Source organism: Geotrypetes seraphini, chromosome 4 (genome assembly GCF_902459505.1).
Source record: "Geotrypetes seraphini chromosome 4, aGeoSer1.1, whole genome shotgun sequence".
Lineage (NCBI taxonomy): Eukaryota > Metazoa > Chordata > Amphibia > Gymnophiona > Dermophiidae > Geotrypetes > Geotrypetes seraphini.
The window spans coordinates 268,255,364-268,267,775 of record NC_047087.1 but is presented as its reverse complement, the minus strand read 5'-3'; the positions used below and the strand labels follow the sequence as shown (position 1 = coordinate 268,267,775).

The following is a 12,412-nucleotide window of genomic DNA, read 5'->3' as shown; positions in this document are numbered from 1 at the left end:
TCTCCCCAACGGCAGTGCGAACAGCAGCGTGAACACTATTAAGTAAAGGCGGGGAGTCCCCCCACATCCCCCGTCAGAGCCCTTTAAAATAAACTTTTATGGCAGTGCACTGGAGTTTTGCGCTCAATTGTCTGCTCTCTATTGTCAGCGCAGCTTTATCCATCGCGCTTTTGTCCCGTCACCGTCAGATATACATTACATAATATGTGCAATTATGTATTCACATGCGACAGAGATAAAGAGGACCTGAAACAATAAGCCCGTCTCAGTCCAGAAAGTATCTAAACTACAGTTTCCCATCAAAGGCTATTGATAATTGATAATTAAAATCAGAGTTCTATTCCAGAGTTGTGCACAGAATATATAAAGACTTCCCCAAGGGCCATTAGGAGCCTCTAATTTGGTGACAGCTATACTTTGTTCCTTATTCATGCCGTAAGGTGCTTTCAGGAAGCTGTATTCCAGCTCCATATTGCCCCAGAACAGTGGGGATGCCAGGAAATGCCATTCCAAAATTCATAGAACAGGATGGCACAGAATCAAAGTAACAGTTTACTGCGGGCAATGTTGCACAGTAATTACCCAAAGTGTCAAGTGGGACCACATTAGTAGAGCCATAGTAAGAAAACATTTAAACTGAGCAGGAGGAATCAGTGCTTCTGATGATTGAATAGCTTATCAATCACATTCATGAAGGATATTTCCCTAGATATTTAAAGTGGGGAAGTCATATATTGAAAGCAAGGAGGTGATAGAATATGAAAAGTACTTTTTACAAAGCGTGAGATAAAATTCTTAAGAGAAATCCATTTAAAAAGAATTTTCTCAAAGTCAATGATGTTTTCTCAAAGTCAATGATATTTTCCTCTATGATATGATGGGAAATCCGAAAATACTGGAATAATGAAAAGCAAAAACAATATTTACTGAAAATGTCAGCCATTGAGCAAAGATAATTATTTTCTAGTAGATTAATCAGAGGGAAGTTGGCTAAATCAGTATCTAAGGACAGTTGCCTAAATGGAGAGTAGGCCAAAAGAGGTGTAATCAGAGTGAATTAGAAGATATGGAGGGGCATAAAAAACAAATAAACATCTAAGTCCCCTTTTGGCCTAAGGCCCTAAATGCTGAAAGTAGCAGCAGGGAAAATGTCCATGCTCAAAAAAAATCCAAAATGAGTTTTTTTTTTGAGAATGGCCTACCTCTGTGTTCAGCAGTTTAATAACCCAGACCACCACTATGTCTAACCTTAGAACACATTATCAACCCAAAAATTGCCCAAGTCCCAAATGCCTTAAACATGACCTTTTAGGCAAAGGAGGGGGCCAGTCCTTCGCCTAAAAGCTGGATTCTGTAACCGGCGTCGGTCAACAACACCGGTTACAGAATCCCCCTCCCCCCCGCTGAATGATTGCGGCAGGAGAGATACCTAATCTCTCCTGCCGCAATCGCGATCCACCCCCCACCCCCGAACCCTGACAATACTGGCAGGAGGGAGCCCAATTCCTCCTGCCGAGGCACAAGCCCCCGAATTCCCCCAACTCTCTCAAATACCAGCAGGAGAAAGCCCAACCCTCCTGCCGAGGTGCACACCCCTGTAACCCCCCCACCCCCCAGACAATACCGGCAGGAGGGAGCCCAACCCCTCCTGCTGGAAGGAGATCCCCCACTCCCCTCAAATACAGGCAGGAGGGATCCCAGGCCCTCCTGCCCATGGTGCACCCCCCCCACGACCGCCCTCCTGAACCCCTGATCACCCTTCCAAACTCCCCCTAACCCCACGACCCCCCTAACCCCCCTGAACTTATGTTAAGTTGGACAGACAGACGATCCCAAGCCCGTCCGCCTGGCAGACCCACCATCGTCCAATTGGCAGGCCTAAGGCCTGATTGGGCAGTTCTGGGGGGGGGGGGGGGGGGGGAGATTGAGATCATGGCAGGGGAGATGAGCCATCTCTCCGGCCGCGATCGTTGCATATAAGTTCCAACTGGAAACCTGTTAAAGGATTTGGTTATACATGCTGTACGACTAAGTCTAGGTCGGCCCACCTCCCGCCCACCTCCCACCCTTTCCCCTCCTCTAAAAACGCCTCTTTTCACTCTAGGCGTTTAGAGACAGGGTAAAGGCCTAAGTTGGTTTTAGATACATATAAAACCAGCTTTGATTATTGGTACTTGTACGATCTGGCTTTTTGATCGTCCAAGTACTGATTTAGGCCACTTTTTGAATGTTTGTTTGTTTGTTTTTTATTATGAGCACCATAGCGATTATTTATATATCCAGTTTGGTCTGGATTTATAAATTAGTCTTACTATACTCATCATTAAAATCTGTCAAATTTAAAAGACATCATGAATGCACCTTTTAATACCTGGGGCTACAATCTGGAATGATCTCCCAACAGTAATTAGACCTATACCTACCTACTGCATATTTTTTAAATTACTGAAAACCTATCTCTTTGAACAAAGGGTTTCACTCAAACCATGATGTCTAGCAATATTATTTATAATTTTCAGTATTTTTGTTCTTAATCACCCTTTGTAATTTTTTGTAATCTTTTCTAAATCGCTATGAATCCAGGAGGAGATATAGGGCCTCTTCTATCAAACTGCGCTTGCAGTTTGTACTGCGGTGAGCCTCACTGAATAGCCCACGCTGCTCCCGATGCTCATAGAGTTCCTATGAGCATCAGGAGCAGTGCGGTCCATTCAGCGCAGCTCTCTGTATTAAAAACTGCTAACGCAGTTTGATGGAAGAGGCCCACAGTGATATATAATACACCATTAGCATTTCTAATGCCTGTTACTCTATCTTATCTATCTACATGTTTCATCTATGCCTCAAACCAATGCTGTCCAATAAAATGTTTTATTGCATGTTGCGTTGGCACTGTAATGTAGCATACTGTGCTATATATAATACAACTGGGTAATTGAATAAATTGAATATTGTTCCAAAGGAAATGTAGCACAAGGAACAATAATAGTTATTAATACAGTTTAAAAATGGCGTTTAGAATCCAAAAGTAGAGTAAAATAACTCAGCATAGGGAAAAACCCTTTTATAAACTTTCATAGAATCAGTCATTGCACCATCTTGTTAGAATAAATGATTTTTAAATAACTTCATAGATTCATAAGTAATTCTTAAATCTCCATAATGTGAAAATAAAGTCCAAAGTCCAAAGTTTTGTGAAAAGCTAATATAAGTAAACAGATTTAAACTGTTTGTGCATACTGTGCTATACCTTATATTGTTATTTGAATAATTTTACTGCTGAAATTGTCTATTGCCTATGTTTGATTTATTCTTGCTGCATACAACCTTGAGTGAATTCCTTCAAAAGGTGGTAAATAATAAAGGCTCCCTTTTACAAAACTGTGTTAGGCTTTTTTATCGCTGCCTGCGGCGGTATTAGCTCCGATGCGCATAGAGTTCCTGGGAAGATTGGAGCTAATACCGCCTTGGCCAGCGATAAAAAGCCTAATGTGGCTTCGTGAAAAGGGGTGTGTGTGTAAATAAATGAGCAGCAACATGGTAGAAGTTGCTAATATATGACATTTCTCAAAATCTAGAAATTGCTGTCTTAGGAAAACAATATGATCCTTTAAATTAGCTGTTTTGATTTATTGCACTGTATCTGCAATTAATAAGGTAATAATGTAAAGTACTATCATAGCGATATCTAATGGATTTCTCTATTATTGCAGCTGAAGCGTCTAAGGGAAGCTGAAAGTCAGTATAAACCACTCCTTGACAAAAATAAACGCCTCAGTAGAAAAAATGAAGATCTGTCTCATGCCTTACGTCGAATAGAAAACAAGTTAAAATTTGTAACTCAAGAGAACATAGAAATGGTAGGATTCCCTCACAGTTATCTGGAAATTTCCTTAGATTTCGAAAAGAAACTGAAACATTACTATGCAAGCATTTCTAAAGAAAAATTAAACTCAGCTTATAAACCCTTGGTCTTTCTTCCTGTATTTCAGGGGCCATTAAAAGGTCAGGCTTAATGAATACACATGGGGCTCCTTTAACTAAGGTGTGCTAGCGTTTGTAGTGCACGCAGGATATTGCGGCAATTCAGCACGCGCTATTCCACGCATTAATGCCCTAACGCAGCTTAGTAAAAGGAGCCCATGAATTATGCATGCTATTACCTTCATTAAATAATATCCTGAAAACCTGTCTTGTTGGCAATTCTTGGGGACTAAAAATGAACACCTAGGGCCTGATTCTTGAAAATGTGCGTCCCAATGGCAGGCAGTGGTAGATGTCCTACTACCATCAGGCATCCAACTGGGACTCATATTTTGTTTTGTTTTTTTAAACCCTCCCTGTGGCAGGATGCCCACATTGTAGGCCTCCGGAGCACGTCTACAGAGATGCATAGTGACACTTAAGCATGCACAAGGCGGGGCATGGGCGTGGCTTCACACAGAAATGGCCTGGGGTGGGCTTAAGCATTGGTACACATCACCATAGATGGCGGACAGATGCCTGAAATGTAGGCCTGCAAAATGTTGGACTACATTTCAGGCATCTGGCTGGGATTGTAGGCACAATTCTGCATAGGATGTCGGTGCATGATCGACACGCGCTCGTTGGTAGCTTCTTAGGCAGCCGCCAATACTGGCGTCCTATACAAAATCAGGCCCCTAGGGATTAAAGCACTGTTTATGACAGTGTTGCCATACCAACAAAATGTGAAGTTTTTTTTTTAAATGCAAATTTAATAGTTACAATATCAGATGATACCAACATAATGTGAAATTTTTTTTAATAACAGAGACTACAAGAATACACAGAAAGCTGAAATTTTTCCTTTAATAATTAGTTATGCAGAGATAAGAATGCTATGAATTTTAATTCCTCTCCACCAAATTTGTATCCTCCTGTATCATCATTTGAATTTTCCTTTTTCGTTGTATATTTTCTATACTTCTTTTTACAAAATATACTCAGACAGGATTTTCCCTGTTATTTTGAGATTTAAAAAATGCAGATGGTTTTCAAGGAAGATCATGGCATCATCTCTCCTTAGTAGACAAGCAGATGGTGCTCACTGTTTCTACAAATTGGCTCATCTGATGTGGTGATGTGTCTGTGAACTGTATCTATAGAATTCTTTCCATACTCGTTATGACTTTGGTGAACAAAAATTTTAACAGTCTTGTTATACAATTCTTGAGTGTATTCCTTCTGCAGCTTGTAAAGCTGGGATTATATCCATTCAGTGAGCATGCTGGCTACATTCCACAATGAATAGAAAAAAAAGAGGAAATTACTTTTGCTTTGAGGAAACCTCCGACTTTTACAACTTGTTCTCCTTTAATTTGTTTAGAGACAAAAAGCTAGGATAATAAGGAGGCCAAGCTCCTTAAATGATCTAGACCAAAGCCAAGAAGAAAGAGAAGTGGAATTTTTGAGGCTGCAAGTTATCGAACAACAGAATATCATAGATGAACTTTACAAGGTAATTAATCAAAAAGATCTCAGCATATTCTAAAGCTTAGTCAAAATTTCAGAACTATGCGACCCTTTTTCCAAAGTGCATTAAACTGTGAATTAATGTGCCCTGTTAGTTCAAAATAGCGCTAATGGTTACCGTGCTGGCATTAATTCGCATGCTACACACAAAGCATGGAATGGAATGAGAAATGGATGAAGATGGAATAGGGACTGTGCTTTGCAGGTAGCACATGGTAACTTAGCATGCATTAACTGTTACTGTAGCAGATAATACGGATCCCATATAGGGGGGCATTTCTGGCATTTACAGTATGCACGCATGTGTGCACATATACATACAGCTGCCAAAATTATACCTAAGCACTGTTCTATAAATACCCAAGTAACTTACATAGGCCCTAATTCTAGTAACGGCACACTAACCTCCTCTGTTACAAAAGTGAGGAAGAGGGTTTTAGCGCTGGCCAGTGCGTTGAATGCTCTGCGCTGCTCCAACGCTCGTAGAAAATCTATGACCATCAGAGCAGTGCAGAACATTCAGCACGCAGGCTGATGCTAAAAATCTCTTCTGCGCTTTTATAATTAGGGGGGGTATAAGTTAGGCAGTGGGCAAAAGGTTAAAAAGGGTGTATGAGTTTGGCCTTATTTCAAAACCCTTATTTGTGATTTACATGGGCAAATATTGGCATTGAAACATATACCCTAAAGCAGTGGTCTTCATAAGCTGGGGCCAGTTTGGATACTAATGAGCTGAAGGAGAGCCACCAAATATCTTCCCATGTGGGGCCATGAAACTGCTGACCAGCCCCACCAGCCCACAAAACTTCATTGGGAGTATCCTCAATGTTATGAGCATTTCCAAATGCATTCCCTTTTGTCTAGTGAGACATACCTTGTCCTTCAAGCATGTGGCACTTCCTTCATCTGTCCTGAGCTTGTGTAGAGAGAAAGAGCAGCAGAAAAAAAATCTTAGAAAGACAATGGAGGCCACCCCAGAGGTCTCTAGGGACTGCCTTTGGCTCCCGGTCCTTGAACTGAAGAACACTGAGCTGCTTTACTTTCATTTTCATGTTTTGCATTCATTATTAAGCACCCTGCAGCGATGAAAACACTGCGTTAGGGCAAGAAAAATAGGTTATTGTCATTACACAGTTTGACAACTTTACCCCTTAGATGTGTAGACTTCCAAAATAAGTCCACTGCTTATTTTAGGATAAGCAGCATTAAATTTGTTTTACTCTTTTGGGAACTTGTCAGGTACTTGTGACCTGGATTGTCCACCATTGGAAGCAGGATGTTCTGCGTGATGGGCCTTCAGTCTGTCTCAGTATGGCAATGTTTACATTCTTATGTTTAAGGGGCAAATAACATGGTTATTGTCTTAATGCAGCTTGATAACGTCCTCTCTTGGAGATGTGGGTTTCCAAAATGGCAGATTTATATGTCGAAGTATGAACATTTAAATATTTATATTCCAAAATATCCTTTTGCACATGTAAGCACTGACAGATGTGTGAATTTCAGTTACCTCTGTTGGTTTTAGATGTTGACAAATGTAAACTGGTTGCTCCTGACATATGTAGTCCATACTAGTCCATATGTAGTGCTAAATATATGTATTCTTGCATGCATTTTAGAAAAGGATATCTCTTTTATTTTTATATTGTTAACTTATTTGAAGATTATATATGTTCTAAATATATTTTGTTGAGTTGTACCCCACGCTAATTGTGAAGGGTGGTATATTAAATGTATTAAGCTATTATTATTAATGGAACTGGACACATTCTGACCTGGCTATATCGATTCTGATTTCTTACATTTTATTTAAAATGAAGCTGTCCATATATGGGCAAGCTGCTAAAGTGTGTGTAGAATTTGCTTAAAATCAAGCCTGTAGCACCAAATATAATGGGAAATAGTACTGTATATTTTGGCCGCGTTTTCTTAGTCTCTGCATTTCTTGGCACTTCAGAATCTTCTCTTACCAGTCAATTCAGAGAAAGACCACTTGGTACTAACATCTCTACTACCAATACCCCCTTTTACAAAGTGCTGTGGTAATCGCTCAGACTTCTTTAAGGAATTAATGGACATTGGAGTGTTTGCCGCACGGCAACCACTAGTGCGACTTTGTAAGAGAAATCCAATGTCATTCTTGTGGGTTTTTCTCATATACAACTGTGTCTTTCCTGTGTCAAACCTTTTAGGGGTTTGAATGGCAATGCTCTTTGCATCACAAAATACTTTTCTGTTATGTATATCCTTATAGATTTAATTGACTTAAGGTATATGTTCTAATCTTTCTCTTTATTAGACACTTGAAACTGCAGGCTACGTGAAGAGTGTAATAGTAAGTAATTAATTAAATTTGTATTTTTTTCTTATATTTATATATAAAGACAGTTTCTTACAATTGGGCAGACTTGGGGAGAAAGGGGCAGGAAGCTGAATATTTGCACACTGTTAAATAATCTTTTATCCTTAGGTTATTGCCTGAAATCTGGCTTAGGCCAGTGATAATCAAGTTATAGAGTTGTTTGAGGATGAATGTAAAGTGAACAGTTGGTATCACTCCAGCTACCATAAGCCAACGTCCACATCATTAAAACAAAATCCCATACCACATCACAATTTAACAATAATTGGCACCATTTTTGGTAGTTGCAGCAGAAATGTCAAAATTTACTCTCACACCTGGGTATTGCTCCTGCTCTTTCTCTGCTAGACCACTATAGATCAGAAAGACTGAGGGGGAGGGCCTATAGGGGGAGAGGAAATCCTTGTTGAAGAGTCAGATGCTCTTTTGAGGAGCTGGGAGTGAAGATCACAATTGGGGAGGGGGGGGCAGGGGAAGGAGGTCATATGTTTTTCCTAGAATAATGGAGGGAGGAAGGAGGATTGGAATCAGAGGAGAGTGAACAGCCTAGGTACCCTTAACATTGATGTGTCCCTGCTGAATATTGTCTAGGATCCTCAGTGCTTGAACATGGTTCAGCATTGAATACAAGGGTAAATCAAGCTTTTGTAATCTTTTACTGCATAGCCTCTGTTCTGTTAGCCTTCTCAACCTGGAGAGCTCCTAAGGCCTTTTTTTAACCAGAATAGGCCCTAGGTGCACTCTAGGTTGAGAAGGTCAACATGGTACTCTAGGAGCCCTATTAGGTCAAAGTCTGCAGGCAGAAAAGAGACTGAAATACTTCTAAGTGAAGTCTCTCCAGGAAGATTTCAACTGACTTTTCCTCCCAGCTCTCAGGCATGCCAATTACCCAGATGTTATTATGCTAGAACTGTTTTTCAAGATGGTCAACTTTCTGTAGGAGCCTCTGTATCATAAACCTGTTATTACTGGCCTCTTGTTTCAATATTAGCGATTCATCCTCACTGCTGGAAATGCATTGCTTGACTCTCTCCACATGGCCGATCACCTCCCTCAGTTTAGCATTTATGACTCTTGTATCCTAAGAATATGATAACAAAAGAATATTTAGCTTGTTCAGTATTACTGGACATAATGGTTCTCCAAATAGCCTCCTTCTCTGTGCTCATTGCATTAAGAACTTTTGACATCAGCTTATTGCTTTCTGGGTTTGGGGAGGGTAGCTGTGACTCGGGACTGAGGACAATCTTGTGCAGTAAAGCATTCCATCATTTTCTTTTCTTTTTATTGCAATTTTCATCATTAAGTCCACTTATAAAGAATCAAGAAAATACACTTACTTAGAGGTAACAATATTGTAACAAAGAATATTTTTTTAAAAAACAAGACAATTTAATTGAACGTAGCCCCCATCGTGAAGAGTTAGAGACACATGATTAGAAAATTATTATAAAGTAACTAAAAGATTCAGTCAGAGCCTACTTTTAAGTGGCTATTTACATCTATATACGACACATAAAAATTGAGCGCCAACTAGAATGGTTCTTACTGCAGTTCTATAAAAGGCACTCACCATATATAGAATCACACTTGGCGCCCAAGCATGTGACTAACATTTTGGTGTAGAGCAAACTCTGTGCAACAACCTCAAACACTCAGACACTGATAATAATCAAGTGTCTTTACTGGGGTAAAGATTATCATTGGTTCCTATTTACTCACTGAAAACTACTGTCTTGTCTTTAATTCAAAAACCAGACTTTTTTATATAAAGGGATAAAGTTAAGTGTTTTATATATATTTTTTTTTAAACTGTTTTTTGAATTAAAGACTTTGGCCATTTTAGCGCGCACTATTCCGCGTGGTAAGGACCTAACATACCTTTGTAAAAGGAGCCCTAAGAGTTTCCAGTGAGTAAATGGGATCCAATGATAATAATCATTACCCCCTTAAAGACACTAGATTGTTATCAGTGACTGGGTGTTTGAGGTTCTCCACTCACTTTATTGAATGATATTTAAATGAGTTGTTGCACAGATTTTACTCGGTTTGTCGGACTATTTATACTTTAGTCAGCAAGAATCTGTTTTTGTTTCCATTATATTGAATTTAACATTTTGGTGTTCCCATTTAGGCCAATGAAAACCAGGTATAAATATCTGCTTCCTTTTAGGAATGCCCCAATCTTCCTATGCTTCTCCCTTGGCCATGCCTTCTTTTTAAATTTGCACACTAGAATTGAAGCGCACCACTTTATAGAACTTGCTTAGAAAGCTGTGTGTGTAACTTCTAATTAGTGCCAATTGGTATCAGTGATTAGGTGTTAATTACCAATTATCGACACTGATTAGCTTGTTGAACAATTAAGTTGTGAATGCAGATCTGTACTGCTCATAAATCTGCACAATCAACTTGGGTTGACCTATACAGAATTCGGGTTATACAGTGTACCCAAAATCTTCCATGTAAGTAACTTAAAAAGTAACTTTATGTTTCAATAAGCTTTCTAACATATACAGGGAACTGCAAATAAAGATACCTCCACCTCTAAAACCTTTGGTTTTACACTCAAAAGCTATTTCCCTCGTAGCAGAGTAGAATGAGCTACAGAAGCACTTGAATTTTCTGAGCACAAAAAAGAAAAGTCTTTTTTTGTGAAATAAGATTTTAACTGCAGTGACTTATCTTTCTCTGCAGTGAAAGTAATTATGACAGTAGCCCTAGAAGAAATATTAAGGCTATCTCCTTTCAGGAGGTCAAAAACTTCACCATCCACTGTTCGAGATTTCGCTGCTCTGCCAGCGTTGGGCCTTCCTCTCTGCCAGGTCCTGCCTTCACAGAAACAGGAAGTAGGAGAGACCCAGCAGAGAGGAAGGCCCAATGCTAGCAAGAATAGTGAGTTCTGAATGCTGCACTGCCGACTGGGGGGTAAAAATAAGAGAGAGGGAGAGGTAGGGAGAGTGACATGCTGCACCCGATTAGGGAGAGGGAAGGAGGGAGGGAGAAGGAAGACCAGGGAAGGAAAAGGAGAGGAAAGAGAGATGCCAGACCATGGGGAAGGAAGGGAAGGAGAGAAAGGACAGAGGGAAAGGAGATGCCAGACCAGGGAGAAAGGAGGGGGAGAAAGGAGAGAGAGGAGATACCAGAGCATGGAGGTGGAGGAAGAAATGGAAGGGAAGGAGAGGAGAGAAAGATGCCAGGGCATGGGGGGAGGGAAGGAGTTATAAAGTAAGGTTTTTTATGCTATTATAATGATAATCTCCAATTAATTCATGATAATCTTCAATTAATTCATGGGATGAAAAAATTGTCTCCTATCTTCTTAATTGACTTAAAAGCCTATAAATCAAATGAAGAATCTGCAGGTAGATTTAAGATAAGTTGTATGCTTAAAAAAATTGAAATCTTTGTAGGCAATAATACCCTTTATTGAATCAAATAAAAAGGAACCAGAGTAGTCTCAAAAGCTTGTTGGTTTGATAAATGATTTCACTATCCATAGAGATATTATGCAGAGAAACTTTAGTTTCATATTATTGTATAAGTATCATTACAATGTGCATTATACTAGAATAGGTTATACAAAAAATAAAACAACAAGATTAATTAAAAATGAATTCAAATTTTTTCTACAGGAGCGTGATAAACTTCTAAGGTACAGAAGACAAAGAAAGAAAATGACAAAAATCCCCAAGGTAAAAAAAAAAAGAATTAGAGATAATCTGAAATGAAAATTTTCATTTTATTACCAAATTCAATATTTGGAATGGTGATGCAGCCAAAGGAGATTTTGTAGCCATCAATATTTTTGGAATAGCATTAATATCTACTTTCATAGTAAGGTAAAACTGTATCAAAATGGATTTTTCTTTCATTCTTTTAACATTAACCAATTTGTATTGATTGTGATCTGAAAAAGAAATGAAGTTCAAGATAGGACACAACAGACCTACTCTTCCATAAGTCAGAGGTTACAAAATAGATGCGACCACAGTCTCTGGCAACAAATAGGAAAAGGGCAATTTATTTGTATGCTAGTCCAACCTTTTGAGATCTGGGACCACATTTTCAATCTTGTAAGATTCAAAATATGCACCATAATATTTTGCCACATATTTTGTGAAATAGTGGCAAAATACAATGGTGTATCATCATCCCCTCCCCCAGCCTTTACCCAGTTTCTTTTCCTTCGCTGGCTTCAGCTTCAAAAGAATCAGTAGCCGAAGCATGGACACGAGAAACCTCTGGGGGGCTACCAAAATATTTTAGGCTTACAAATGTAATTTTAAATACTAATTTTGATTCTATAAGCATAACTCCATCCAAAGTGTAACGTCATGCAGGTAAGTGCAAGCAATGAGGGTGCAAACAACATAGCCACTACATTCCATTGTCTCCTGTCAACCCACCTTGGTACAAATTGCTACAGACCTTTTCTCTAATTTTAAAACCTGTCAAGCCAATATTAAAATAGGAGGTGCATGTTCACCAGCAACCAGTAAACCCTCAATTCCACTTTGCTTAGATTTTCAGGGCTGAGCTGGAGCAGAGGTGAAT

The 12,412-nt window shown here is 39.3% G+C and overlaps 1 protein-coding gene across 20 annotated transcripts in view; it reads left to right on the top strand.

Moving 5' to 3' along the window:
* The window catches only part of JAKMIP3 (Janus kinase and microtubule interacting protein 3), a 308,083-nt gene that overhangs the window by 180,409 nt on the left and 115,262 nt on the right, over nt 1-12,412 (top strand). For all 20 annotated transcript variants that reach the window (XM_033940792.1, XM_033940782.1, XM_033940781.1 and 17 more), the window contains 4 exons: nt 3,714-3,860; nt 5,348-5,479; nt 7,793-7,828; nt 11,491-11,550. In XM_033940792.1, coding sequence (XP_033796683.1) covers nt 3,714-3,860; nt 5,348-5,479; nt 7,793-7,828; nt 11,491-11,550 — 375 coding nt within the window. The remainder of the gene's footprint in view (nt 1-3,713; nt 3,861-5,347; nt 5,480-7,792; nt 7,829-11,490; nt 11,551-12,412) is intronic.